The sequence below is a fragment of the Actinia tenebrosa genome, unplaced genomic scaffold (assembly GCF_029948245.1).
Source record: "Actinia tenebrosa isolate PJP-AT-01 unplaced genomic scaffold, QUT_ActTen_1.0 PGA_scaffold6__47_contigs__length_16458017, whole genome shotgun sequence".
NCBI lineage: Eukaryota > Metazoa > Cnidaria > Anthozoa > Actiniaria > Actiniidae > Actinia > Actinia tenebrosa.
The window spans coordinates 969,790-997,667 of record NW_028292583.1 but is presented as its reverse complement, the minus strand read 5'-3'; the positions used below and the strand labels follow the sequence as shown (position 1 = coordinate 997,667).

Genomic DNA, 27,878 nt, shown 5'->3' with positions numbered 1-27,878 from the left:
GTGCTCAGTTGTGCTACTAAATGCGCTAAATTCAGAAATATCCGAGTTTTTTGTTTTGTTTTTTGTTTTTTGTTTTTGTTTTCTTTTGTTTACGAGCGAGTTAAAAATATCGCCTTGCATTCAAATCAACAAATCTTACATTTTTAACCACTTTCTCCAAATCCCAGTTCCTACGTGTTGTTTTTACAGGATGTTTATTACATCATCAAATCGACTCGGGCTTTTTTTCATTGTAATATATTTTAGGAACTAGAGAAAGCGTGAAAACAAACAGGGTGACCTATTTTTGTATCCCCGATTAGTAGAGCACTTGTGCCCGGCTAGAAGAATTAGAGACATTAATAAAGTTATTATTATTTATTTATTTATTTATTTATTTATTTATTTATTTATCTATTTATTTATTTATTTATTTATCTATTTATTTATTTATTTATTTATTTATTTATTTATTTATTTATTTATTTATTTATTTATTTATTTATTTATTTATTTATTTATTTATTTATTTATTTATTTATTTATTTATTTATTTATCTTTTTTCATTTTTATTTTTTTGTTTATTATGTTACGAAGAAAACAATTTGAAAACGATGCGACCGGGGTCTGAGTCCCTCATTGCTCGGTGTCGTATGCGAGTACTGTCGTTTGTTGATTCTCTCCTGTGCTTCGAGGGGTTTTCTCCTAATTTTCTGGTTTTTCCTTCCTCCATAAATTCGAAATCAGTCTAATTCGATCTATCAGTAATTATCAAGTGGTTGCAAAAAGTCGTTACTTTCCATCTCCAGAGTGGTAAATCCACTGAATTAGATTTAAAAAAACTGATAACACACTAAACTGAATGGCTCAGGTATAAGTGGTGTTAGGTGTTTCTCCTAGTGCGGTAATAATGAATACGTATTTATATTACTATAATATCTATGTCTCTAAAAACGTTTGTTCGATGGGTTGGTGTGAGAGTATTTACACGAGGGTCAGGTTCGTAAAAGACGATTTTAGGGATTTTACAGGTTTTTTGTCCTAGCTGTTTTTCCTCCTCATTATGTGAGTTTCAGTGAGTTGCATATTGAATAATTGATGAATTGTGATAGGGATTAGGGGTATGTACTGCCATACGCGAAAGAGTTATTTCGTATCAATTAGTACCATGGCAATTTAAGTCGGATATCTTCCTCATACTTTTATCAAATAATAACGTGTTAAACCGAGGACAATTATTCTGTGCTTTATTTGACATCAATTATGACCTTACAGTACATTCAATCATTATCAAAGCTAAAAGCTAAAAATCGTCTTGAATGTTAAAAAACATTCGATGGCTTTACTCACGCCATCCAATCACGATGCTTGAATGTGGAAACCATTTGATGGCTTTGCTCACGCTATCCAATCACGGGGCTTGAATTTGGAAGCCATTTAGTGGCTTCACTCACGCTATCCAATCATAGGCCTAGGGCTTAAATGAGGAAGCCATTTATTAGCTTCATTCACTCCATCCGGGCAAACAATATGCTTAGGGCTTTAGTGAATGTGAAAGCTATTTGAGTTATCGTGAAAGGATCATAATCGCCAGGGACTCACTGTAATAATCTTTCACCATTTCCCGCAAATAAGAGTTGCTTTTTAAGTAAGAAGTGAAAGATTTGCCAAAAACTACCCTTAGAAGTACATTCAACCTTAACAAATGGATATCCCTTCCATCCTAGTAGTACTCCTAACTATCAAATTATTTACGGTATCTTTTACATGAGGGGTTATTCCTTTTTAGAACTGTGGATTTCATATACGTATTATTTATATTATATATAAACTAACTCAAGATAGAACATGTGTTGTAGCCGTCTCAGTTCTTCTTGTTATGATTTTGTCTCTTAACAATTCTTGATGACCGCATACGATGATCTATCTTGGTAGTTTGAAATATCTGAATTTTTGTAACTTCTAACTTCTATATCACCTTAAACAAAACGACTTTTTTCTAGTCAAAATAGATACAAATTTTCTATTCGGACAAAAAGGCCAAGTGACCCAGCCCCCTTAAAAAGCAGTTGTTTCAAAATGAAACATTTAGAAATTGGACGAGCATCACTATATAGAAGGCCATGTTTCGATTTGGGAGAATGACATTAAATTTAGATTCGAATATTGTTGTTTCCTTTCGGGATTTATTCGTGCCTGAAGGCAAGAGCTCGAGCTTGCCATTTAACACATTTTCCCATAAACATGTCCTCATAAAAAACATCCACGATGCCATTTCTTCAACGTTCAATATTTGTAACTACAAATGAGCCTACAGTGACGCATGAAATCAAATTTCGTTTTCGTTTTAGCCATATGAATGAGGCCGATAAAATTTAACACCTGCCACCTATAAATTAGTTTCAGTCAAATTATGACTAGTAGTTGCTTACTGTTTTTAAGACTAAATTGTATAGATTAAAAGCCCCATATAAATACATATTTACATATATTGGGTACAACAGGTGCATCTCGAAGACTAGAGCTGTAATCTTATGTTTAGTATTTATCATTGCAAGCTTTTGAAAAGCACTGGACTTTCACAGTGTTGTGAGTCAATAATATAGTCCAAGAAATACTGATTGAAAAAAGTTAGTGTCTTCAAGTCTTTTTTTTTTTTTTTTTTCATGATATGGTTTGCTTTGTCACAAAGTTTGCTGTTGCTCTTTTTCCTTCCTTTCCTTTTCCATCACTACGTCATTCCTTTCTTCCTGTCTTCCATTCATTCGTTTGTTCTCTTATTCATTCGATGATCTGTTTGTTACTTTTTAGTTATTCCCTTATTTTTTTTCTTTTCTAACGTTTTTTTCCTAACGTTGTTTACTTATTTATTTCATGCTTTTCTTTTTCTTTTTTCCTTTTTTTAATTTTCTGTTTGTTTTTCGACTCTGTTTTTTTCCTTATTTAAATATCTTCTGTTTTCTGTGTTTATGACAGAATCAGAGGCCTCATTTCTAGTTCAAACTTACAAAATTTGGATGAAGCAGGACGCATTTTTTTAAACGGAAAACAAACTTAAATAACCAGGACACGAAACAGTGTTTTTTGGTGTAAACGCCTTATAGATTTCTCTTCAAAATGACTCTCTACTGATTAAGAAGCAATAGGCAAGGAGGCTACGTGGTTATACTTATTTCACTAAATAAGGTGTATCAGCTGAAAAGCTACGAAGCTGAGAAAAAAGGATTATTGGTAGATACATTTACATGAATGGATATTAATTTTTTTGTATTTTTGTTGTTTTTTTTTATGGACGAAGGTAAATAAAAAAATTTGAGTTTCATTGATCATTTCTTTTGATCATGCTCAAGTTGTAATTTGCCTCACTAACTTTACTTGTTTGATATGAAATATTAAAAATCTCAGCTTTCTAGTTCTCGGTGGCTAACTTATTTTTGAAATAACCTGAACTAACTACAGTCATTAACTTTAATCTGCATTGTTTCTTATCAACTTTATTTCTATTAGCCATTCCGAGGCTGGGAAAAAACTTGGTCGAGTTGACATTGCAGTGCATTGTGGGCCTGCTTTAGGCTACATATTTTAAGATGGCGTCTATTTCGTCTCCTAATACAGTCCTATACTGCACTGCAATGTCAGCTCGACTATGTTTTTCCTTAACCTCAGAAAGACTAATAAGGATACAACAGCACTGCAGATTACAGTAATCATACTGCTGTTATAACCTGATAACGATCTACGCTCATACTTCTAGAACTACTTTCATTATCTTTAGTTTGCTTTGTTAAGCGCGTAGACCTGCTTGGGATTGTTGCTCTCCTTTTTTTCCGGTAGAACCTACGGCAAAGTCTTCTAAATCCTTTTCTAAAGTTCCCATTGAAAAAGATGCAAATGAGTGGGTTTACCACCGAGTTAGAATAGGACATGATATATAAAGCAAAGTCTACCTTCGGAAGGCTTTCAGAAGGAGTTAGTATTCGATTTGCATGGTAAATAAAGACAGGACCCCATAATACCCCAAAAGCCACAATAATAAGTATGGACAAATAAAAGATTTGCCTGTCTCTGTACTTCCTGGAACGGCTATCCTGAAGCATGGAGGATACATTTTCTGAACTTTGATAAATTTTGTAAGTTATTATCGAGTACAATACAGCAATAGAAAGGAAAGGAATCACGAAGAATAGCACTAAAACAAGCACGACGTAAACACGAGCATAGGTGGTGCTATCGAAGGCTGGTTCCGAAGAAAAGATACATTGTGGGTAGCCGTTATCATGACTAAGACGAAATGTATAGAACACATGAGAACAGAAAGCCATGCTCACAAGCCAAGGAACAATAATCAAGAGTCTTGCAGTTATCTTCTTGTTGAACACGTTCACATGCATTGGAAATACAATGGCCACGAACCTGTTGACAGCGATGATGACTAGGCTAAAAACTGACACGGCAGGCGTCAACTCGCTTAGATAATAACACAGTTTGCACAGCGCTTCACCAAGGGGACCGTCCACGAACCATCTATTTCCAGTCAAGTCACCGGTGAGAGTATTAGGTATTGTTATGAAGGGTACAAACAAGTCTGACACAGACATATTCACAATTAAGTAATTAAAACTGGTTCTCATATGTGCATTGGAGTAGACTATGGCGATGACAAGAATATTGGCAATGGCAGAACATAACATGACGATTACGCTCAAGGAGATCCTTAGATGACTTGATAATGGAGCATCTTCTGATGTACTCATTGATTGATTTGTCTGGTTGTCCATGACTAACTGGTTATCTAAAATAGACAACAAAAAACACAATGGAATTAATATTAATCTAGGTGTTTTGTTCACCAATACAAACACGCGCTGACCGTACAATGATTGAGAAATGTTTCAATACTACACGAGGAAGATGGTGATAATGATACAATTGATGATAATGATACAGGATGATAATTATATAGCCACGATATAATGCGTGCTGTGATTGGTTAACTAGCGTGCGCGAGCGTGTATCCAGAAATGGATGGTGCACGCCGACGTGCAGTAGACCGCGCTATGCTTTGAAGATTATGTTAGAACAAAATTCTATTTTTTGATCAACAAATATTTTTACGGTTTTGCTATCTTACAAAAGCAATGGTCAATGCTTAGTTGTGGGTATATCCAGTTCTGGATGCACTTGGGAGGTTGCTTAAAGGACAACTGACCCTCCAAAATGACCCATTTTTAAGAGGAACTACATCATTTGAGAAGTCCAAAAATCCAGTTTTTAAAGGGGATAGAGCATCCATTTTTCTAAAACAATTTTTTGAAAACATCGCATATATCGCTCTGGTGGCCGCCATCTTGCGCTTTTATCGCGGGCTCAGAAAAATAGCGTAATGACGTCACAACGTCACAAGAGTTCAAGCTTCCAGTTGTTTGCCTGACTTCTTCCTCAGTTTCTTATACTTTTTACTCAATATTTTGCGAAAAAATACAACTTGGTCATCAAATTAAAGGCATGTCAGAATCTAATTCTTCTTCCGAAGGCTCGGACAGCTCGGGAGACGATTTCGCTCAAGAATTTTTCGGAATGGACGACGAATTTGGTTTACGGCCATATCAGTTTGAACCAGAAATAGAAATCTCCTCAGATGAAGAGTTCAGAGAAGGATCTGACAGTGACATTATTGAAGACGATGAACAAGAGAACAATCGACTTACAAATTCAGATTGGTAAGTCGTACCTCTGTCTTATCACAAAACTGAACTACATATCCATTTTATATAAAATCGTATCTTGCCACTCGTGTTCTTGCAATCTGTTCTTTAGATATTGGTATGCATGAATCCAGTTTGCGACCAAAAGCAATACCAACTTTCACAATTTTAATTAAAAACATGTTTAAAAACATCGCTTGATAGTCAATAAGTTATATACTGCAGGATATAGATACAGGGATATAGTTGTGTCACAAGTTGTGTATGTATATTCTCACTTGGGACAATCGTTGATAATGTTCAAAGATACCAAGAATTGTTTTATTTCTGTTAAATAGGTGTACCTGTGGTAGCTGCCAAATTATGGATTCAATATCTGAATGCATTTGTTGCCAAGAAATCGAAAAAGTGGTTGCAACATGCCAGTCTGTTGTTGAAGATGGAGATGCTGATGAACCACCACCATGCATTACTCAACATCCTGGATTCTTACCTGTTTGTGCCAATAAGTATGTTCTTCGAACCGCATGGGCTCAGTACAAACAGCAGTACAGTAATGCGTATGAAGGCCCAGAGCACAAGCAGTACAGACACATTGCATATAGGCAACTAGCAAGATGGTGCTGGGGAGTTCTTGGAAAGGAAGTTCGGGTTGTTCTGCCCTCTTGTGCTGTCATGTGCATCAGAGCACACTTCCCTCCCCCTGGACTAGAGGAGGACTTTGAATTTGAAGGTTTTCACTATGCAGATGATTAGCTTGGCCTAAAGTTACATGGAGTTAGTATATACATTTTATTTATTCCTTACTTCATTTCATATACACAGAGTGGATTTTTTTCTATCAGGATTTCTGAATTGATAAGTTGAAAAGGAAAACATGGAAAGGCTGAGACCAAAATGTATAGGAGTAGTCATGAATTTATTTTTAGATGAAGTACATATAGAAAGTTGTTTATATAAATGTTTTCTAGGTTTTGCATATTTTATTATTTAAAAACAACTACACCTAGACAAAATATCCAGCTGAATAGAGAACCTAGTGTACAAAGCACTAGTGGACAAAATCATGAGCTAACCAAGCAAATTTTGCAGTTATACTAGACATGGATAACCAATATTTCCTGGGCACCAATTTGTCTGAAAACAAGGCTAGTCAGTATTGTTTATAAAGAATTTGCCTTGAAGTAGCATGCTATAATGGATTCAAAAATTGTGCTAAATGAAAAAAATATTCTCTTGGTGATAGAATCCCACCCCATCTTAGAATCTCGGTACTGACTAGTCTCATTATCAGACAAATTGGCACTAGGAAATCTTGGCATCCAGGCTTGTCAGCCATTTATGGCTCATATATTTTTTTTCCAGGCAAATAGGCCCTTTGCAGCTCAGTAATCATGTGCTGATTAATTCACTGAGAGCAAATGAATGAACATCTTGATTCCCATGAGTGAAAGCAAAAGTCACTATTCAGCTGGAATTTTTTCTATACTACATTCATACTGGGAGAGACCCCATATATAATGGAGCGTAGATAGTTAAAGAAAAGACCTCTTTTAAGATTTCATTTAAAAGTCAATCGTTTCCTAAGTGGTAATGATATTTTAATACAATTTTCATCTGAACATCTAAAAACTGCAAACTTATCTACCACTTTAATCAGGTCCCCTTCACATTAATTACATATTTTGTTTATAGCAGTTTTACTTGGGTCTGTCATGTACCTTCCCATTTGTAGAAGCATTGTAATTATTACCAGTAATGAACACAACTGTTCAAAGATGAGGGGGATTGGGACGACAGGCTTACTTGACAGTTCTTTCAAAACAGCTATTCACTAGAGTCCAATCACTAAAAGAGTGCCAATGATGCTTTGCATTATTTTCTACTAAATAGTGTTAATTAAAAATAGGAAATGGTTAGAATTAGCATCACTTAACACTACACATTTCAGTGTTTTTAGTCTCTACTACATTCCATTTAAATTAATTACCTAGAAAATCTTGACCGGTGTCGTTCAATCAATTCCTGTTTGTCTGGGGCAGGAACACTAGCAATGTTTCTTGGTAATTCAACCTCTTCAATTGGGTCAACCCCTGCAGCCTCCATGCCACCCTCACAAATTTCAAGTACTTTCAGTTGTAGCTCAGGGAGGAAAGCATAGCTTTTTCTTTGTAAGACTGCCTTAACAACCCAGCGCTTGTGCATCTTAGGGAAGCACTCATGATAACGAGCTTCTCCACTCCTTGGGCCTTTTTGAACAATTGCTTGAATTCTAGCTGTATTGAAATTGTTGTCAATGGCAGCAAGTTGAGTACGAGCAACCATTCCCTTGTAAGAGAAGTGCTCTCTTTTTGAGCAATACTTCAGCATCATCGAATGATAAACTTCAAGCCCTCCTGTGTGACAAAAGTCGGTCAATCTTGCCAAGTCATTAAGTAACTTTGGTTGAAGGACAACCTCTTCTAGGGCCACATGAGCTGGTGACCCCGGCTTGATCCAGTGCGTGGTGCGCACTTGTCTGCGGGTTAGGGGAGGATGGGCACACTTTTTGAATACCTCTGCATCCTTCCAGGAATGCTTGTTCACGCAATGGTGAACAACAGATTTCCACTTCTCTCTCAAAAGTTGTACATCCCCATTACATGTAGCAGCACACCACCAAAGATGGTTTGAAATGGATTGTATCCAGGGTGCCAGCTCTTGGTTTTTCTTCAATTTTGCTTTCTTGTTCAGCTTTTTTACAATTGACTTGGAAAGATGCCACACATCATACTGGTGTTTGATGTGGCTAAAATCTTTTGCCATAGTGCTGGTGATGGATGTGTGTCTGTCAGTTGTGATACATTTTATACTGACCGTGTCTTCTAAAGTGTTCAAACACCTTAGAAACCCCTCTTTCTCCATAGCATTGGAGCTGGTTACTTCAGAGACTTGAACAATGCTGAAGGTGGCAATTTTCCCTGTGCTTGTCTCCATCATAGTATATGTGCCATATTTAGCACTATGGCCAGGACTGTCACTTCGGCCATCACCATTGAGATTTACTATGTCCTTATTTGACAGCTCTTCAATTACAGCAGCCTCCTCTCTCTTCCAAGCATCATTAACAACAGGAAATAGGTAACGTTCCTGATGTCTGTAAAAGACCCTCTCACTCAGAAATTTTAGGTCAAGACAGGATGCAAAGTTTTGAAGTCTGGTAAAAGTATTACCAGTAAATAATATTGATGAGGAAATCAACAAGTTCCCAATAGCTAAGCGATTTAACATTGGCTGTGAGTACCATGTCAAAGCATGATGTTTCATACATATAGTTGTCACAATAAGTAGGCTGCCTTGACATACAAAGTTGACATCAGCGATAGGTGCTCCACAGCTTCTACAAAACTTGAATAACTGCTGCAAACAAGAGTTAAATACCAAATATTTAGGTTCTTTGATATGGTTTTCAAGAGTTTTATTGCAGTCTTTTTGATTTCTGGCTCTAATTCACTGTCCGTTGTTGAAACTGTCTCTTGCGATGAAACAATGAAACCATCATCATCGTCACTTAGTGGGAGTCCCTCTTCCTCTGAAAACAAAGACTTTTCTGACTTTTGTGGAGACACTGTTGGCATTGACTTTACTGGTGAGGGGTGATAGCTAGTACTGTAGCTGTGGTCGTGGAAGCTCACACTGAGTATTTCATCTCTACTGATGTTTGGTGAAGGGGAGGGATTGTAAACTGTTGTTGTGTCGGCATCTTTATAGTATCCAGGCTCTGTCTGAGTTGATGCAGTGGATGTTACAACATATCTACAACCAAGGCAACACTGAACACCAATCTCCTTACAAAGTGGTTCAGGAGAGAACTCTGGTGTTTCCATACTTGGTGGATCTTCACACGAGGGATTTATTGTGGCACATAGCTGCTCCACATTCTTTGAAAATACAAAAATAAACAATGTTTTCAACAATACTATAAACCATTCTTCGAGGCCTACTTTACCTTAAATAATACAAAATAAACATATTAACCAACAATGCTATAAATTATTCTTCCGTGGTCATTTATCCAAGCAAATTTGGAATATTACGGCAACATTGTTATGGTTTACGAATAAATATCAAATGTAAACTAAACACGTGCAAATAACCATTTTGAAAATTTCAAGTATCGATCAAATATTACTAGCTATACTTATGATTTTAAGCAACATTTCATCTATGAAAGCATAAATAGCTAATGATTGATGACTCGCTTCGGTATGCATTAATAAGTCTTTTTCATGAGTGATTATTTCGAAAAACAATGTAAACTATGTTATGTATAAATGACATGTTATCTCACCTCTTCGTTTTGTTTGCGTTTGAGCCGGTTCTCTGATGTAGCTCTTCTTTTAGCTGGCTTGCAAAAATTGAATACTGACGGAACAGCATCGCTCTTTAATCTCCTCTTCCTTTTCATCCCGGTTAACTGCTCCATCAGATCCACTTCAAAGCATGAATCCTCGAAGTGATCGCTGCAAACGTAGCAGTTCTTCAAAGGCGGCAGGTTCTCTCTCTTTATCCGCGCTATCCATGCCTTCTGAAGAGCTATTTTGTTAGGAATTTTGTGGTAGCTAACAGACTCAGTTTTGGAAGAATGGTTGGTGCATTCTGGCACACAACAATGGACCATCTGGATTAAGAAACTTACTCTAACTTAGACTATTAAAAGATCGACTAGCACTCGAAATATACAAACTCAACAAGTTTGGAATGCAAGCTTCACGTTGTGACGTCACGGCATTAATGCGGTAATTTATTGCGGGCTCAAATATGGCGCTCTTCTATTGCTATTTTTCGCGAATTGATTATTTCTTTTCGGCGACATAGAAGCTGTATCAGAGTTCAAAGTTGAATTTATGTGATCTATGTACGTTGTAGTTTTATATGAAAAACGGCAATTTTTGGGGTCAGTTGTCCTTTAATCACTCAAGAAGCTAGAGTTGCACTCGGCTACCTCTCGTACGAGTCTTACGCTTCATTCGTGCTTAGAAACCTGCCGTGTGCATCCAGAACTGCATATACGCACGCTCAGCATTGACCGATCTTTAAACGACACATGATGATAATGATACTTAATGATATTAAATAAAGAATACACATAAAGATAGTAATTATACAAGATGTTGACTAGTAATAATAATAATGATGATGATGAAAATAATAATAATGATAATAATAATTTAGATAAATAACTTTATTGACAATAATAATTAACTAATAATTCATTATAATATGAGACGTGATAAGAATATTGCTATAATTATAAAACAAAAAAGAAAAGATTATGAATATAAAATAACAAATCTATATAATATATACTTATTTATCTATAAAAACATATTTGTAAAATAAATTAATAGCTCAAAACACGAGTCCAGCTCTTCACACTGATATAATACTATATTAAAACTATACAATTATTATTAAAATCTAAATAATTCTAAATTTCCGCTACATTGGCGTTAAGATTAAAGTCATTCAAGAATTCATTGTCCATAAAAAAAGGGGTTCTTGTCTCCCTGACACACATGTGTACTGACTTAATTATTTCAAAAGATAATCGAGTTCTAATCCATGTTATAGTACTTGCATATGTTTCCCCTGACTTCTTGGTTAATTTCTCAGTAAGGTGCTTTAGAAAAATCTGGCACTCTGCCCCCATTCCTCCATTTGTACCAAAAACTAAGGGCGTAAAAGTTCCCATATCGACATCGATTACTCTTTGCTGGTACTTTCTCTTTTTTTCGCTTTCTTGATCCTTGAAGATTGTAGAAGTGGATTTGTTTTGGTTGCTCTTGGAATTAACATGCGATACTCTTACATCAAGAAATGCAGTTACTCCCTGTGCCCAAAACGATCCAGCTTTGATGTCGAGCCTTGCATCCTGACTTGTGCTAGTAGATTTTAGATTAAATTGTTCGCCATCCAATGGGATAAGCTGTGGCTCCTTTTGAACGTTGTTGCAAACCTTGTTTAAAAGTATGGCAAGTAGATCACGGACATTGTCATGCCTTTGTGCAACAAATCCTCCCTTTTTACAAGATAGTGCATGGCTTACCGAAAAGGTTGTACCACAAGCGCAGGTACTTGGTAAACCCGATAACGGTATATTATAACGCAGACAAAGAGAATCTCTGAATTCTTGTTTATTCAAAGTAAGTCCCTGTTCTTTAATTGGTATCGATTGTGGCTGGCACCTTGCAATCTCTGAGAGGGTTTGTAATTCTTCTTTCCACTTGTAGATTTTCTCGTTGCAAAATTGGTCTTTATAAATCTTTGATCCAATAACAGCTCCAAGGTGACGTTTGCCTTCGCTTGTGACGTTAACCTCTTCTCCAAATACCTGTTTCGCTTCCAAAGCCAAAGCTTCCGACTTCACGATCAACCAGCTTTTGGACCCATTAACAATATATCCATACTTTTTGCCCTCTTGTTCCAGGCTTTTATACCAATTAAATAAAGAGACAATTCTTCCTGCTCCCGCAGAATCATCAGCTAACCACGCCTGCTTTACATCAGGAATAAAAGTTCTTAAAGTTTGAATTATTGTGGATGTATTTACCGAATACCATGGCATGGCTAATGGGTCGCCTTGTGTGGTGCCCTCCTGAGATAGGATCTCTTCACCACCACATATAAACAACCTGGAAGGGCTTCTGTAAGTATTAATTACGTACAAGGATATTTCTTTACAGGTAATCCGGATATTATGCATGGCTACTGACCGGTTCATCTGATTGAAGGCGTTACCTGCATCGATCAGTAGTACTGCATCTGTATCCTCTTCACTAAAGATCTGGCTCATTGCATGAATAGCGGCTTCGGCCCCTCCACTGTGTCCAGCACAAACTTGTAGGGGACCTGCTGCTTGTTTTAGTTCTTCTTTAAAGAATGCAGACACTGTTTTACCGATAATTCGCCGTAGAACTTCTCCTACTCCTATGGGTCGAATTCCGGGATTCTTATCCAAAGGTATGAGCCTGCATGCGGTGTAGCTCTCTAGCAGGATTGGATGGTATGAAGATTTTAATAGATTTCTGGTCATAATTACTATTTCTTCTCTCAGTAGTTTTCCTTCGGCTTTAAAATTCTTTGAACAGAGTACTCTTCGGTAAAGTTCGGCATCCATTCCTGAAGGTCAGGCAGATCCTCTTGTCCTCATTGCTGCATTGTAGATCATTTGTTCATCGATTAAGTCAAAGATACCAAGAGGATTAGGTTCCAGGGGACCATTCAAGATAATAATAATGATAATAATGATAAAACAGAGAATAAAATTATTGAAATATTTCAAATAAATAAAGATGGTAATAATAATAATAATGATGTTGATGATGATAATAATTATAATCTAATAATAATAATAATAATAATAATAATGAAATAATAATGATAATAATACATAAATACATAAAGATATACATAAAGACATAAACACATAAACGCATAAAGACATAATAAATACAATATAAAAACGGCCACTCATATGGTATATATTACTCCTAAACTATACAAAAGAACTAGCCTAGACGTTTAAGTATTATACAATTACAATATGCGTGTCCCTGCTGTATACGATTTAAAAACGGCCTCTCATATTGTATATATTACTCCCTAAAAGTAATTATGAAATATGTACAAGCACAATGTTAAAACCAAATTGATATTTTGCAAAGTTAAACAACCGAACATCCATTAATCGAAGTCTGAAACATTGTCTGGGCCTATCAAAGTCAATGTGCGAGTAACTCACTGATAAAATTGGAAAAACGGAACAACTGTACTTACATCTGACACCAAATTTGTGTAAAAATCAACCAGTAAAAGACTATACCTGGCATACGGTATTGGGATCCTGGTATTGTCGCCTTTGTTAAAAAAACTATTTTTTTTGTAGGTCGGTGAATGTATTCAACCAAAGGACTCTCAAGAATAATATCCTTTCTATTGCGGCACACTTGCAGGAACACCGAACTATAACATCGTCATCATTCTCATAGCGTAAAAAGTCTGGTTTTCTATTTAAAGGTGGGTGTTCGTTTATATATTGTTACTCTTCTCACCCATTGTGCCAGGAAAATAACCAATTCTTAATAACTTGCTCAGTAAATATAGCGCAAACATCCGATTTCATTGGTTGATGATATCGATAACATATTGTGACCTTCCTGCTTTATTGCCTTTAAATATATCCCGAAAATTGGGGCGGGGTAGACGTCTCAGATTCTGACATTATCACTATTAATGTTGAAAAACATTTGCAGATGCAGCTCATCTTTTTGAACTAGTATGTTGAATAAACCTAGATGAAATGATATTAAAATCAGCCTCTTTTTTCAATAGAAAAATGTTTAGCCGGAGGTAAGCCGAATTGATATCGCATCATCGATTATCTTTCCTTGTTTTAGTTATATTTTCAATTTTTAAAATGCGGTAACAGCCAATTTTCTTTGCTCTCGATTATTTACTCCTACCTGTTTGACATCAACTGTGTTTTTTAGCCTTCGGCTGTTGCTTTTTCTTTGGAATGAATGTAAAACCGAATTTTGATAGAACGGATAGTCGCTCTGTATCACTAGAAGACTTTGATAAATTTTTCATGCTGAGAAGTTCCTTTATGTATGTTCACATGGTATTTTACAGGATAATGAAAAAAAAGCCATTCGTTATTTTCAATTTTACCCACTTCTAGATATGTATATACAATATGTGGTAGCAGGTGGCTTTGGGTTGTCAGAAAGTCAGAGATAATCTTGTAGATGTTGGAGGGTTCGAAGTGGAATATTAAGTACAAAATGTGTCTGCTATTAAAAAAGTAAGTTTTATGAAAATTGTGAAAGGACGGCCGAGAGACAGAGAGAGAAAATGAGAGAGAGTTCACTAAATCTAATCCTTTCCGCTATAAGTACTGCATTTTCGTCGGGTACCATAAAATAAATTTTTATCACAATCAGCAATAAACTGTGCTATTTGAGGTTGCTAGGAATTCGACATTTTATACTTCTAGTACAATTAACATATTTTGATTGTTGTAGTTTTTACTAGATTAGATTTCCCTGACCCTTTTCTTAAATGAATAATTGTTCGTTAAAAACGTAAAAGGAGAAGATAATAATAGGATGAAACTAAATAAAGAAAAGAGGAATACAGAAGAAATTATAAGAATATATCATTGAAACTCAGCAAAATATTGAAATAACTTGTATAGACACTTGATATGTTTTGACGTGACGAAAAGTGCTCAGAGAAAGAGAAAAAAGATGTTTTGAACATGAATACGACCGGCACAAGTTAAGGGAATATAAGAATACAGAACTCAATTATATTGCTATGGATATTATTGGCGGCAAAAGAACATAAACCAGCCTCCAGCTAGTGACTCGTTAAAAACATTTCTTTTAATATTTCAAGAGGCATTTAGCCACACTGAACTTGATGAGATTTAATTTCCATACATAGAGTAAGAGAGTAAATCTCCAGGGCCCGGTTGTACGAAGCCTGGATAGCGCTAACTGGCGGATAAATCCTTATCCAGTGGATAACTCGATGCTGTTTTCCAATAAATTTGTCCACTGGACAAGATTTATCCATTGAATAGCGCTATCAAGGCTTTGTACAACCGGGCCCAGGAGGGAAAAAAGGAGGGGGAGGTGGAGTGCGGGGTACTATTATCGATTATCGGCTTGTCGAAAAAGTTTCAAAAATATACTCCCAAAATCTACCGGAAGTCTTAAAATGAACGTGACTGTACAATCTTTAATCTAAGAGATATCATACAATGTCATAAACTATTTAAGTATTTATAATGACTGAGTTCGAAGATGCGCCTAAGCTTTGCATACTGATAAATATAAATTACAAAGAGATATAGGCAGCACTTTCTCTTTCGGTACGCTAAGAGATACCAAGAAATGCCGAAATTCCAACTTTCAATTTTGACAACCTAAATGATACAAGTTTAAATGGTTGAGTTTTGCCCTAAGAGACACATACCCGAACATACCCGATATTCTTTTACCCCGGAGACATCGACCCCGCCTCCCATTTCCCCAGGCCGGGGTAATTCTTCTGAAAAAGAGTTCGAATCGAAACTTCACAGCTTGAAACAGAAGGTTTCGGTTGACCAGCCTAAAAGTCTGAAAGTGAGTTTTTTTTTTTTAATGCTGTCAATGACTTTCAAGTTCTTCCCTCAAGGAATTGATTTAGGATGACCTACTTCAAGATTTAAACTCTTGGAAAACAATTTTCTTAATATACAATTACATATACGTGAAGACCAGATCCGATTTCGCGAATCTATGCCTGCATCATTTAATCTAGACGTTTTAGACAAGGCAATCACATTAAGGGGAAAAAAAAGCATTCCTGGTGTTTCAGGCGCGGGCGGAAACACTCATACATTACCCATTTCCAAACAAACAGTAAAAACAGCTTTTGTGGTTAGTCTGTAGAATTATAAGAAAGAACGACCTAGAAGATTGTAAATATCTCTTCTGTCTGTCTGTCTATTTGTCACACGCTGGTCGACCTTTTGGTCGATCGGTCGGACTGTCAGGGACTGCAGAAGATGTCTATCGGTTTGAAAGATTTGTCTGTCTGTTCCTGCCTTTCTATAGTCCTCTGTAGAACTTGTGCCTATAGTTTTGTCTGTCTGTCCATCTAACTGTTTAGTCATTTATAAATTATTATTTATTTATTTGGGTTAGGTCAGGTAAAAGGGCGGCCACTTTTGAAACAGCTAAGAAATGAAGTGTTGAAATGGGAATAAAAACATGCAATAGCCGATTACAATTAAGGAACTTATGACAAAAAAACAGTTTACACCGGTATTGAGAGCCGGACTGAATTCTATAGAATTGGGTAAACAAAATGTAGAGGTACGATTCAACTTAACATAACTTAAGTGCTAATCGAGTAGATCATATGCTAGATAAGAGAATAATGAGTGGAAAAAAACCCTATTGATCCTAGTATATTTTGCAGCAATAACAGAAGTGAAGGTAACTCTAGAGCGACGAAGGTGAACTTCGACTCATGGCTAGTCTGCGGGGTAAAGTTACTCAATCCGCTTCCATGAATATTCATGCTAATAACAAAAACTACGAAGGAAAATCAAACAATTTAAGGATATCCTTGGTCAATAGCCGTGAATGGTAGTTTTGACCGTACGACAGTCGTTCATTAGAGAAAAAAATAAAATAAAATGATTTGTCTATCACTCGGAACGAAATCAAAGACGCATGAGCATTTATACTTTAAATGGATTTACCTTTACTTAGACCTACCTTACTGGCTGTTTCATGTCACCATCACTGACGAAGAATGACATTTTATCTTTCCTTATTCTACTTATTTATCTATTTTAATATCATGATCTGTAAACGTGATATGTGTACTTCCGGACGATTCTTTTTCGCTTGTTGTGTCTGTAACATTCAAGTTCCTAATCGGCTCCATATATAGCTGCTTCTAGTTACTTCTCTTACTCATGCAACTTGATGTATTGCTCAGTTTTGTATTAAAAGCTCTAAACTGTCAGTTGTGTGTCATTCAATAGTGTAGTGTCAGTCATACTAACAGCTAAGGAACGTTACTTTTTGAACTGTTCAACGTCTAGACTTTCTCAAAGCCCCAAAGGACGATCTCTTTCTACTTGGTCGTCGCTCGGTCGCTTCTTGACCTAAGTTACCTCGCTGCCTCCGCTCTCAACTAGCAAATTTAATGTACTAGCAAAATTAATGTGTAAAGCCAGGGAAGAAAAATCGACTTGGACGAGTATATGTTCAAATACTAACCTGTCACTCAGCTTCATGCCCTAGATATTAGCAAATACATTCTGATTGCAGTGTGATTGAACCACGGTGCGAATCCCTTTATCCAGTTATTAATCGGACTAATATACCGATAGTAACTATTTGTCTACGTTTGCTTAAGCATAAGTTTTAATTATAATATTCTACAATTGTTGTTTTTGAGGTTTTTTGTCATTGATGCTATTCGTCGTGTTTAATATATTATTTACCTAAAGGAAATGTTTAAATTTTTAACGAGAGCAAAAAAGAGTAAATAAAAACAGTATATAACTCACTTATACACCGCGGTTTTGAACTAGCTCCAAGCTTTTCAGCAGTCATTATTATGTCTAGAAATGAAATGCGAGTGCTTACAGTCGCTTATGCGCAAGATTGTTTAGCAGAGTAAGAACTGCTACCCAAGGCAAGCAGCAAAAGAGTGATGCCGATATGGATAAGTAATACGTAAGCTACATACCAAAAACTCGTGTTTCGTCTATCCGATTCTGTCTCGATAAGCTAGCGATTCAAGAGCTGGACGGTAATGATCAGCACATGGTGCGGAATAACCTTTAACTTCATATAAACGGAAAAATATCTTCACGCTTCACACGCAGTTCGTGAACTCACGCTAAGATTGCGCACAACGTATAAACTTGATCCTCACTTCCCACATCTAGGCAGCCTGTGGGGTCATCTTTTATAAAGGCTAAATGGGTCTGACGTCAGCCGACACTGATTTCGAAATGACCATCAAAACTGCCAACCGCGCGCCAAGCTGAACTCACACTATTGGCCAGTATGCCGGATATTTGATGTATGATATTTCTCTTAATGCTCTTTGAGGATAAAAGAAGCAAGCTGAATTCACACTAAGATTTTAAAAAATTATCCTGTTATTTATATTGCTGTAGTAATTGTTCTTAAAGGAATAAACATATATATACATGCACAATATATAAGCGTAGTTTATAGTTCAAACTTTCATTGCATCTCATCTCATCTCATCTCATCTCATCTCATCTCATCTCATCTCATCTCATCTCATCTCATCTCATCTCATCTCATCTCATCTCATCTCATCTCATCTCATCTCATCTCATCTCATCTCATCTCATCTCATCTCTTCTCATCTCATCTCATCTCATCTCATCTCATCTCTTCTCTTCTCTTCTCTTCTCTTCTCTTCTCTTCTCTTCTCTTCTCTTCTCTTCTCTTCTCTTCTCTTCTCTTCTCTTCTCTTCTCTTCTCTTCTCTTCTCTTCTCTTCTCTTCTCTTCTCTTCTCTTCTCTTCTCTTCTCTTCTCTTCTCTTCTCTTCTCTTCTCTTCTCTTCTCTTCTCATCTCATCTCATCAAAAATCTCCGCAGAAAACTTTATCTTTTCCAAAGTAGAATACTTGGCTTGTGGCTTGTTGCTAGTGCCTTTCATTAGTTTCTTGTTATATAGTTAGCAAGTCATGATAATCAATTATGTTTATTCTTGTAAGATTAAAGTCAACACCGATAGATCAATAGCTATGCAGTATTCGCAAGCAGAGAACGGTGCTGAAGAAATCCGCCCGCACTCGTATTAGCCAACGTTGCAAAAAAAAAAAAAAAAAAAAAAAAAAAAACACCTTATTTTCTTCAAGCATGTTCATTCGTACATTCGTCACTTCCCGAGGCCTGCGTGTCTTACTACGGGACGCGGGGCCTGATCAAAAAAGCTGCACGCACTATATTTTAATTACAGCTCATAGATTGTGTATGACATCGGCTCTGCGACTGGAGGGTGAAGTGGAAGTTGTCCAGCAGATGTCGCAGAGGACTAAAACGTCAAGTTTTATTGTAAATTACCTTAAATGCAAAACTTTCAATTATCATAGTGGCAGTCCATAATTGCCTTCTTGCCCATTGCTTTAGGTACTCAAATATATTTGTACATCTGTGTAAATGTACAGCGTTTTTTACAATCGAAAAATTTGCATTTTATTCCTAATGAGGGTTTTATTTCATTTTAATAAAAGCTGTACATAAATAAGATTTCTGAAAATTTCAGAAAAATCGAAAGTAAGGATGGGAAGAAAAAAACAAAAACACTAGAAATATTATTGTTGAATTTCCGCCTTTATAAGCCAACCACTTGTAAATAGCTAGTAAATTAAAGTACACGCATGAAAACTCTAGTTAAATTTCCGCTCTAGTTTTTCGAATCGAGCGAATATAAAGCTAAGCATACATAATTCGCTCTGAATTAGTTGGCTTCCACCTTTTGTAGCCGCTCGATTGCTATTCTTGAAAAGCCTTCCTAAAAATAACTAATTTTTGCCAACTGTCTCGTTTAGCCTATGGCTATTACAGCTGGCTTGTACCAATTTTCTGTATTTTTGTTCTTTAGCATTTTTGTAATTTTGCAATTTTGGTACTAAGTGAAGATTGTTTGATAAAGATTGATTGAACTCATGATCATTAATCTGGTTTTACACATCTTTTTCGTATGATAATAAGACAAAATTGCAATAAAAAACCTTTGCAATGCAATACAAAGTGTTAATGCTATATTATCCGACTGCTGTATATTTTACAGATTCAGTTGAAGTCACAAAGCATATCATTTTTCTCTTAAATAAAGCGGCTAATCATTAACCACAGACTTTAGACTGTTTAATTGAATGTGAAGATTTTTAAGGAGTACGAGTCCAAAGAATAATCACTCTCTGAAGAAAGCAATGAATTTACCGAGGACCCAATGAGGTCCATAATGATCAAATAACGATGCAGCCAACCTAACTTGCAGATGTTTCTATCAAGGCAAGAACGTAAATGTTACTGTAATTTTTAGATATATTTTTTCTACAACGGTTAAGCACAGTTACTAAATATATTTTTGTCGGTTGGGATGAAATACCACAGAAAAAAGCACGGTTAACAACAGTTAACAGCGATTTACACTATAATAAAAAGGATGAGCTCGAGGTTCAAATTTTTCTTATCGTGAATTGAGTGTTGACCGTTGTAAACCGTTGGAAAATCAATGCAATTTTGTTGTAAACCTTGTTGTAAACCTGTAAAACTGTCATTTATAGATTTTACACACTGAACAAGCAAAAAGCAATTGCGAGGTCAATTTCCCCAGACAGTACAGGACTAGTATTAGCCCTTCCGATCTTGAGGAAAAAAACTGGGCGGGTTTGTCATTACAGTGCATTTCAAGATGGCGCCTATTTCAAGATTCGTGGGTTTGATTCCCATCTGGAACAGTCAGAATTTTGAGTTTCCTGTCCTCGTACACATTTCCTTCATAATCATTTGAAGATTGGTTAAGCTATCGTAGCGAAAGTGCATGTGTTCGTGGCATGAATATGGCTTTGCTCTCCTTGTCAGTTCAAGCTAGTTTGGTATTTTAAAACTTTTGATAGTTTTGAAAAAAATTTCGTTCTATTTAGGGAAGGAATCAATAGATGCATAAGAGTCATAGCTCGCTTGGGGATAAAATAATGATCTTTATTGACCATAAGAAAAAAAATAAGAAAGAGATTATGAATATAAAATAACAATTAAATATATGTACGAATTACTTATTTATCGATGAAAACATATTTGTAAAATAAATTAATAGCTCAAAACACGAGTCCAGCTCTTCACACTGACTATAATATTATATTAAAACTATATGTTTATTATTAAATTCTAAATAATTCTAAATTTCGGCTACATTGGCGTTAAGGTCAAAGTCATTCAAGAATTCATTGTCCTCATAAAAAGGGGTTCTTGTCCCCCTGACACACATGTGTACTGACTTCAAAAGCTAATCGAGTTCTAATCCATGTTATAGTACTTGCATACGTGTCCCCTGCCTTCTTGGTTAACTTCTCAGCAAGGTGCTTTAGAAAAATCTGGCATTCTGCCCCCATCGAGCGCGCTTAGTTGATGGTGATGTGATAACGTAGTGCTGAAACATTAAGAGTGTCAGAAAGGGAAGCCAATCTTCTGTGAGGGCCAATTGGTAGAATGAATCACTATCCTATTTCTAGCGGCCTATTCTTAGTCTAGTGATTGACTGAATATATTACGATATATTCCAGGATACGTCGACAAAAAGTGGTAAAGCATTACAAATGAATCATGCGAGTAGGAGTTAAATGGAACTCGTAATTTGGCAAATCTTTTGTATATCTTTGGGTCTTTTTGGTTTTCTTTTCCAGCAACTTCCCATAAATTGCTCATTTATTGATATAAGTCGTTAACGGCTTCTTTATCTTCTAGATATTGTTCAAAGATTTCCGCCAGTTGGCTAAGCAGAGGCCATTTCTAACTAGAATCTCAAAACCGGAAAAATAAATTCAATTAATAAACTAATTTCAGGAAATTCCTGCTTGTACGTCAGTACTATTTATTCGCGGTTAAAAGTCAACCGGTGGCTGAAAAACAGAAGTCATTTATGTCTGACTACAGTAACACCGTTGCCCAATCAGAAATTGAAAACGGGTTCGACTTCCCGGACGACATGGCACAAGCCCAAACAAGTCCCCACACTGATGATATATCACGATTGCATTTTCTAGACAATGTCGGCGCCAGAGATTTAATACCGGAAACGTTAATCATATATTTCTTAAGATACTGATAAGATTTTTGAAAAATCAACCTTTAAATCAATTCTCTTACTTTATATCGGGATAAACTTTAGTGTCACTTTAGTTAAAGGGGTGAAGAGGGTTGGGGATTAACTCCAATACGCGCTACCCCAAATGTCACAGAGTTTCAGCATTTTTGCCATAAAAGTATATATCTTTTCTGATACCTAGATACACGTAGTTTTCGAATGTTTATTCGAAATAGTGGTATTAGCTAGTCCAAATATCCGAATAAACGTGTTTTTCTTGTTATTTTTAGAGGCAAGACAATCTCAGTAATTCATACATATTGTTTCACATTGAACCAAAGCTTTGGAAGCTTATACAAACCCATTGTTTTCGATAAACAAAAGAGAGTCTGCAATATTGGATTTTGAAACCGTTTTCATCCTAAACTCTTTTATCCAAATTTAGCATATGCAATATCTATATCGAAAATCTGAAACACCGTTTTGGAGGTTTTTTTTTATTTCTTTCTCCAGAGCCTTCTGCTAATGTGTTTTTTGTCGACGTGGCAGAATATGGAGTGAAATTCAGTTTCTGAAAAATCTGGGAGATTTTTTTGATGCAGCACTATTGCATTTTTTTCAGTCTTTGATTTCATGAATTTTTATAGCTTTTAGAAAATACAGATTTTTATCAGTAAATATGAATAATCATTTATAATAAATATGTATATATAAATAGTAAATTCATTAATACTTATTATCTATCCTTCAAGCTTGAACGCCGATGGGCACCGTACATATGCTGTGAACTTTTATTAAAATTCCAATATCGAGTCAAGTAAGAGTATAAGGTACTATAACTGTTAATATTCTTTCTTTATTATGTGCTTAAAGGTTTATATAACAGGTTTAATTTAATTTAAGATCACTTAATGCCAACGGCGGATAACTTTCTTTCTGAATTGCCTTTCTACGGTTTAGGCTTAGAAGAGTTTCTTAAAGCAACTGGGGCATGGATTTATCATTCCTCTGCCACTTTGCTAGACTCAAAAGATCTCTTCCAAGATGTAATTGAAAGCCCAGATAAAGATCCAGGATTTCAGGATTATGGGAGTAATATCGAATCTAAATATTATACCATTAAACAAATGGGAAATTTTTTCACTGAGACCAGCAGGAAGAATGGATTCTCCATGATACATTGCAATATACGCAGTCTATCTAAAAATATATCTATGCTGCATGATATTCTTTCTATAACAAAAGAGGTTCCAGATGTTATAGCTATTTCTGAAACGAAACTTAACGAAAATAGTCGGCTAAATATTAGCATACCAGGATACGAATTCTTGAATACAAATTCCAAAACTTCGGCTGGAGGTGTTGGCCTTTATTTGTCTAATCAATTGGAATTTGTCCGAAGAAAAGACCTTGAATTATCAACAATTGACGTCGAGTCATGCTGGATTGAAATTATGCGTAAGAAAGAAAAAAACATTATGATTGGTTGTATCTATAGGCATCCCTCTGGTGACCGTGAGCTTTTTAGTGAAACTATGAAGGACCAATTGGAAAAATTTAACAATAAGGGGTATGAGGTATTTATTTTAGGAGATATAAATATCAACTTCTTGAAATATAATGTCGATAATCAAACATCCGAGTTTCTTGATATGTTGTTGAACCTTGGATTTTTTCCTCTTATTACTAAAGCAACAAGAATCACGGATCATACCTCAACTTTAATAGATCACATTTATACGAATGTACCTCATAAAATATTGAAAGCAGGAATTTGTTTAGCTGATATTACCGATCACCTTCCGGTATTTTGTACAGTATCAAACAGGCTCCCTGTGACAGGCGAAAATAAGTATTATAGAGATTATTCGAACTTTGATAATGATGCTTTCTTGAAAGACATAAAAAATGTTGACTTTAAAAGCCTTATTACAAATGATGTTAACGAAAGTATGAATAGACTTGTTGAAACGCTTCAGAAGATATCTGATTGTCACGCTCCAATACGGAAGGTAACTAAGCAAAAAAGAAGACAATTGAAAAGACCATGGATTACCGCTGCTGTACTTAACTCAATTAAGAAAAAACAAAAGCTCTTTAAAACACACTTCTTAAGTAATGACCCGGAAAAAATTAAGTATTATAAAACGTATAACAATAGATTAAATAAAATCAAGGAAGCTGCTAAAACAAATTACTTTAGAGCACAGTTTGATTTAAACAAAGAAAACTTAAAAACTACATGGAAGCTCATTGGTATGATTATCGAAAGGAAAAAAGCATCGTCAGTAACAAGTATCGAAAAGATCATTCATAACAATAAATGTCATACTGATAAAGCTAGCATTTGTCATCAGTTAAATTCATTTTTTATAAATGTTGGCCAAGATCTTGCTGGGAAAATACCGGAGGTTGATGTCAATCCAAGCCAATACATAAAAACATCGAATCCAAGTAGCTTCATGTTTCGTGGGATACTTTCAAATGAGGTACACGATGAAATTCTAAACCTGAAATTGAACAAATCATGCATTGGTGTTCCGCAAAAGTGCATAAGAATATCGAGCAACCACCTTAGTGAAGCATTAACAATAATATTTAATCAATCCCTGCTTCAAGGTATTGTTCCCGATGTTCTTAAAATTTCTAAGGTAACACCTGTCGCCAAAGGAGGAGATGCCATGGATCCAGCTAATTATCGCCCAATTTCAACTTTATCAGCTTTTACTCAAATTTTCGAAAAGCTCGTCTACAAACAGTTGATCAATTACATTGAAAAACACAATTTTTTATTCGAGTTTCAGTTTGGATTTCGAAAAGGCCACTCAACTTCACTAGCCATTACTGAAATAGCGGACAACCTAAGGAAAGCAATAGACAATAAAATGTATACTTGTGGTGCATTTTTAGATTTTTCAAAGGCCTTTGATACTGTTAATCACAAAATTCTAGTAGAAAAGTTAGAACTATATGGAGTCAGAGGTATTGCGCTAAATTGGTTTACCAGTTATTTAACAAATAGGCAACAATATGTTGCTTTTGGTAACAACGTATCCTCAAAACAAACGATGAATTGTGGAATTCCTCAGGGTAGCTCTCTTGGACCTCTCTTGTTTTTATTATATATTAATGATTTGCCAAACTGCTCTGATACTCTGAAATTTAGAATATTTGCTGATGACACGAATGTCTTTGCCTCGCACTATGACTTAAGGGAACTTGAAAAACTAATGAACTCTGAGCTCCAAAAAGTTAAGACATGGTGTGACGCAAATAAACTATCAATTAATTATACAAAAACAAATTTCATGATCGTGAAATCAAGTAAAAAGAAAGACGCGGTAATTGATCTGAAATTTCAAAACAGAGATGGTTCAAGCAATTCTTTACAAAGAAAAGACCACATAAAATATTTAGGAGTCATAATTGATGACTGCATATCATGGAGATACCATATTTCTTATGTTTGCTCAAAAATTTCACGAAATATTGGAGTGATATCAAAATTACGGCATTATCTCTCCATTCATCAACTGAAACAAATTTATTACAACCTTGTTTATCCCTACATATCATATGCAATATTGGCCTGGGGAAGCGCTTATAAAACGCACATTAAGAAAGTGCAAGTCAAACAGAATATAGTTGTAAGAATAATGTTCTTTGCTGTATCTTTTGGCGAAAACACCGAAAGCGCTCTTCCCTTGCTAAATCTCTTGGAGCTTCTCACAGTAAATAATATTTATCGTCTTCATGCTTTAAAATTTACTCATTTATGGCACAAAGGTAAGCTCCCAGAGACACTTTCCTCTTTTTTCAAATATGCAAAAGATATCCATCCTTACAATACCAGGTACGCAGCAAAGCAAAACTTGCATAAATCACAAGTGCGTACCAATATAGGCAAGCAAATGACGGCTAATATGGCGATTGAACTCTGGGAACAAATTCCTAGCCACTTAAAAAATGTTAATGTATTTTCGTTTGCGAAAAAATTAAAAAGTTATTTACTTGCCGACCAATTACAGATAAAAATTTAGTTCTTCCTTAGATTTTCCTTTTTCTAAATATTCTATTTCTTTCTTCATATATGTTAATATATACCATACATGTCATTACTCTAATTGTGGATTAACAGTTTTATTGTTCAGTTAAATTGTAATTATTTTTTATGTACTTGGTTCTTCTTCAGTTTACTCCAATGTTAAATTTTAAATTGCTGGGGTCTAACTCGAAAACCTTATGGTTAATTTAGACCCCAGGCTCTGAATTATGTTCTTTTGACAATTATCTATTCTTTATTTTCTTAGTTGTTTTCTATAGTTGTTTTTCACATTTCATGTAAATTTTCTTGTATGAGCAAATAAAATTGTATTGTATTGTATTGTATAATTAGTATGTATATGCGTATATCACTGATATGTACATACATATTCGGTACAAAAAAAACCCTATTAGTTTTTTAGAATAAAAACTCAAAAACAAAGAGGTACAGGTTAACTGAAAAAAACGTTCGTGAATTTAGCCATTCAGCCTAAATATATGGCTTTATATCTTTAAGTGCACGATTTGAGGTAGCGTGTATAGGGGTCCAAAACCCCTTCTGTTACCGTCTTCAAGACAGCACGCAATAAGAACATGAAATTTTTAACCATTCATTTTATTTTGTGAAGCGACGCGACGTAAAAAAATGAAGTTTGAGTTCCTGTTTCACCATGACAACACAAGTTTGAATAGATAAAATAGTTCCAGTAATTGAGCTCAAAAACTCTTTCATGTGCATCTTTGCGGAAAGTAGAAAGATCCTGCTAAATACACACCCAATATTGTACATTCTTATATAAATTTAATGTCAGCATGAAAAAAATCTCTTGCTGAGGTAATTTTTCCCATTTTAGGGCTTGGAAGGTAAAACCCGAGTTTTGAACAAACTAACCAATCGTTTTATATGAAGTTTATTAGATGAGTTTATTACAAATATCGTAGACGATGAAAATAGCTTGCATCAGACTCAGTAAATATTTTCTCAAACCATTATTATCCTGGATTGATAAGAACAGCAATAAAAATTGACCATTGTATACGAAGCCTCTTGGCTGTAAAATGAAAATTGCTGCTGAAATTTGTTTTTGTTGTCACTGGCAGTAATCGGATTTCTTGAAGAGTTAAGAAAGAAAATTATTAATTCAAGTCAAAGACAGACTTTTCAAAACATCCTGTTGAATTTATGGAATCTTTTCTTTATCCTAAGACAAATACGATATGTTTATAGGAAAACATGAGTTTAATAACATTTGGACGGCTAATATAGCAAAGCATATGCTAACTATATATGCCGCCGAGTGAAGAAGCCTTTTTTGGGTCTTTTTAAAAGGCTTACGATAGTTTGATGGTCAGATTTAACAACAGTCAAGTTTGTATTTAAGGTTTAAGGCTTCTTACATTTATAAAAGGCTAAATAACACTTTCTTAAAAGCTCAAGACATTTTTCAGTCGTACTTTGAAAAGTCATTCATAACTAAGTATTGGAGGACAACATACACGACAGTAAATATGTAATACAGTAATCTAGTTCATCTTGAAGTAAAGTAAATTCAAATTTCCAGTCATTAAACCCCCCTTACCTTAAGAAGTTCCGTAATCAGTTCCTTCCAGACGAGACCCAGTAAGGTTACAATTCCCGAGGTATTGGGGTTTGTTCCTTAAGTATCGGTTGTGTTAGCATATGACAAATACAGAGTCATTCAAAATTTGTTTCCGGAATTTTAGGGAAGAAAAACTGGCTC

The 27,878-nt window shown here is 35.3% G+C and overlaps 4 protein-coding genes across 7 annotated transcripts; 1 reads left to right on the top strand and 3 right to left on the bottom strand.

Moving 5' to 3' along the window:
• Positions 1 to 1,210: 1,210 nt before the first annotated feature.
• Positions 1,211 to 27,878, bottom strand: LOC116301841 (QRFP-like peptide receptor). Of its 4 annotated transcripts, none has more exons than XM_031710984.2 (2): positions 27,717 to 27,878; positions 1,211 to 4,772 (listed from the first exon to the last, which is right to left on the bottom strand). In XM_031710984.2, the coding sequence occupies exon 2, from the start codon at positions 4,756 to 4,758 to the stop codon at positions 3,688 to 3,690; it is 1,071 nt and encodes a 356-aa protein (XP_031566844.2). In that variant the 5' UTR covers positions 4,759 to 4,772; positions 27,717 to 27,878; the 3' UTR covers positions 1,211 to 3,687. The 4 variants fall into 4 exon arrangements, with proteins under 4 accessions (XP_031566844.2, XP_031566843.2, XP_031566842.2 ...); XM_031710983.2 differs by lacking the exon at positions 27,717 to 27,878 and adding an exon at positions 17,986 to 18,259; XM_031710982.2 differs by lacking the exon at positions 27,717 to 27,878 and adding an exon at positions 17,804 to 17,942.
• On the top strand, positions 5,198 to 7,628 carry LOC148905784 (uncharacterized). The gene is made up of 2 exons (XM_089038782.1): positions 5,198 to 5,700; positions 6,024 to 7,628. The coding sequence occupies exons 1-2, from the start codon at positions 5,486 to 5,488 to the stop codon at positions 6,439 to 6,441; spliced, it is 633 nt and encodes a 210-aa protein (XP_088894908.1). The 5' UTR covers positions 5,198 to 5,485; the 3' UTR covers positions 6,442 to 7,628.
• On the bottom strand, positions 8,862 to 10,766 carry LOC148905783 (uncharacterized). The gene is made up of 2 exons (XM_089038781.1): positions 10,016 to 10,766; positions 8,862 to 9,605 (listed from the first exon to the last, which is right to left on the bottom strand). The coding sequence occupies exons 1-2, from the start codon at positions 10,343 to 10,345 to the stop codon at positions 9,003 to 9,005; spliced, it is 933 nt and encodes a 310-aa protein (XP_088894907.1). The 5' UTR covers positions 10,346 to 10,766; the 3' UTR covers positions 8,862 to 9,002.
• On the bottom strand, positions 10,978 to 13,025 carry LOC148905782 (uncharacterized). Its single transcript, XM_089038549.1, has one exon. It carries the CDS (start codon positions 12,842 to 12,844, stop codon positions 11,156 to 11,158), a length of 1,689 nt encoding a protein of 562 aa, XP_088894675.1. The 5' UTR covers positions 12,845 to 13,025; the 3' UTR covers positions 10,978 to 11,155.

Excerpts from the sequence above, each read along its gene's own strand:
- LOC148905783 (XM_089038781.1), bottom strand. The coding sequence starts at position 10,345 with ATGGTCCATTGTTGTGTGCCAGAATGCACCAACCATTCTTCCAAAACT. Across the intron at positions 9,606-10,015 it reads AACGCAAACAAAACGAAGAG|AATGTGGAGCAGCTATGTGC; the intron begins GTGAGATAACAT and ends GTATTTTCAAAG.
- LOC116301841 (XM_031710982.2), bottom strand. The coding sequence starts at position 17,849 with ATGACTGCTGAAAAGCTTGGAGCTAGTTCAAAACCGCGGTGTATAA. Across the intron at positions 4,773-17,803 it reads TTCAAAACCGCGGTGTATAA|ATAACCAGTTAGTCATGGAC; the intron begins GTGAGTTATATA and ends TGTCTATTTTAG.
- LOC148905784 (XM_089038782.1), top strand. The coding sequence starts at position 5,486 with ATGTCAGAATCTAATTCTTCTTCCGAAGGCTCGGACAGCTCGGGAGAC. Across the intron at positions 5,701-6,023 it reads CGACTTACAAATTCAGATTG|GTGTACCTGTGGTAGCTGCC; the intron begins GTAAGTCGTACC and ends TCTGTTAAATAG.
- LOC148905782 (XM_089038549.1), bottom strand. The coding sequence starts at position 12,844 with ATGGATGCCGAACTTTACCGAAGAGTACTCTGTTCAAAGAATTTTAAA.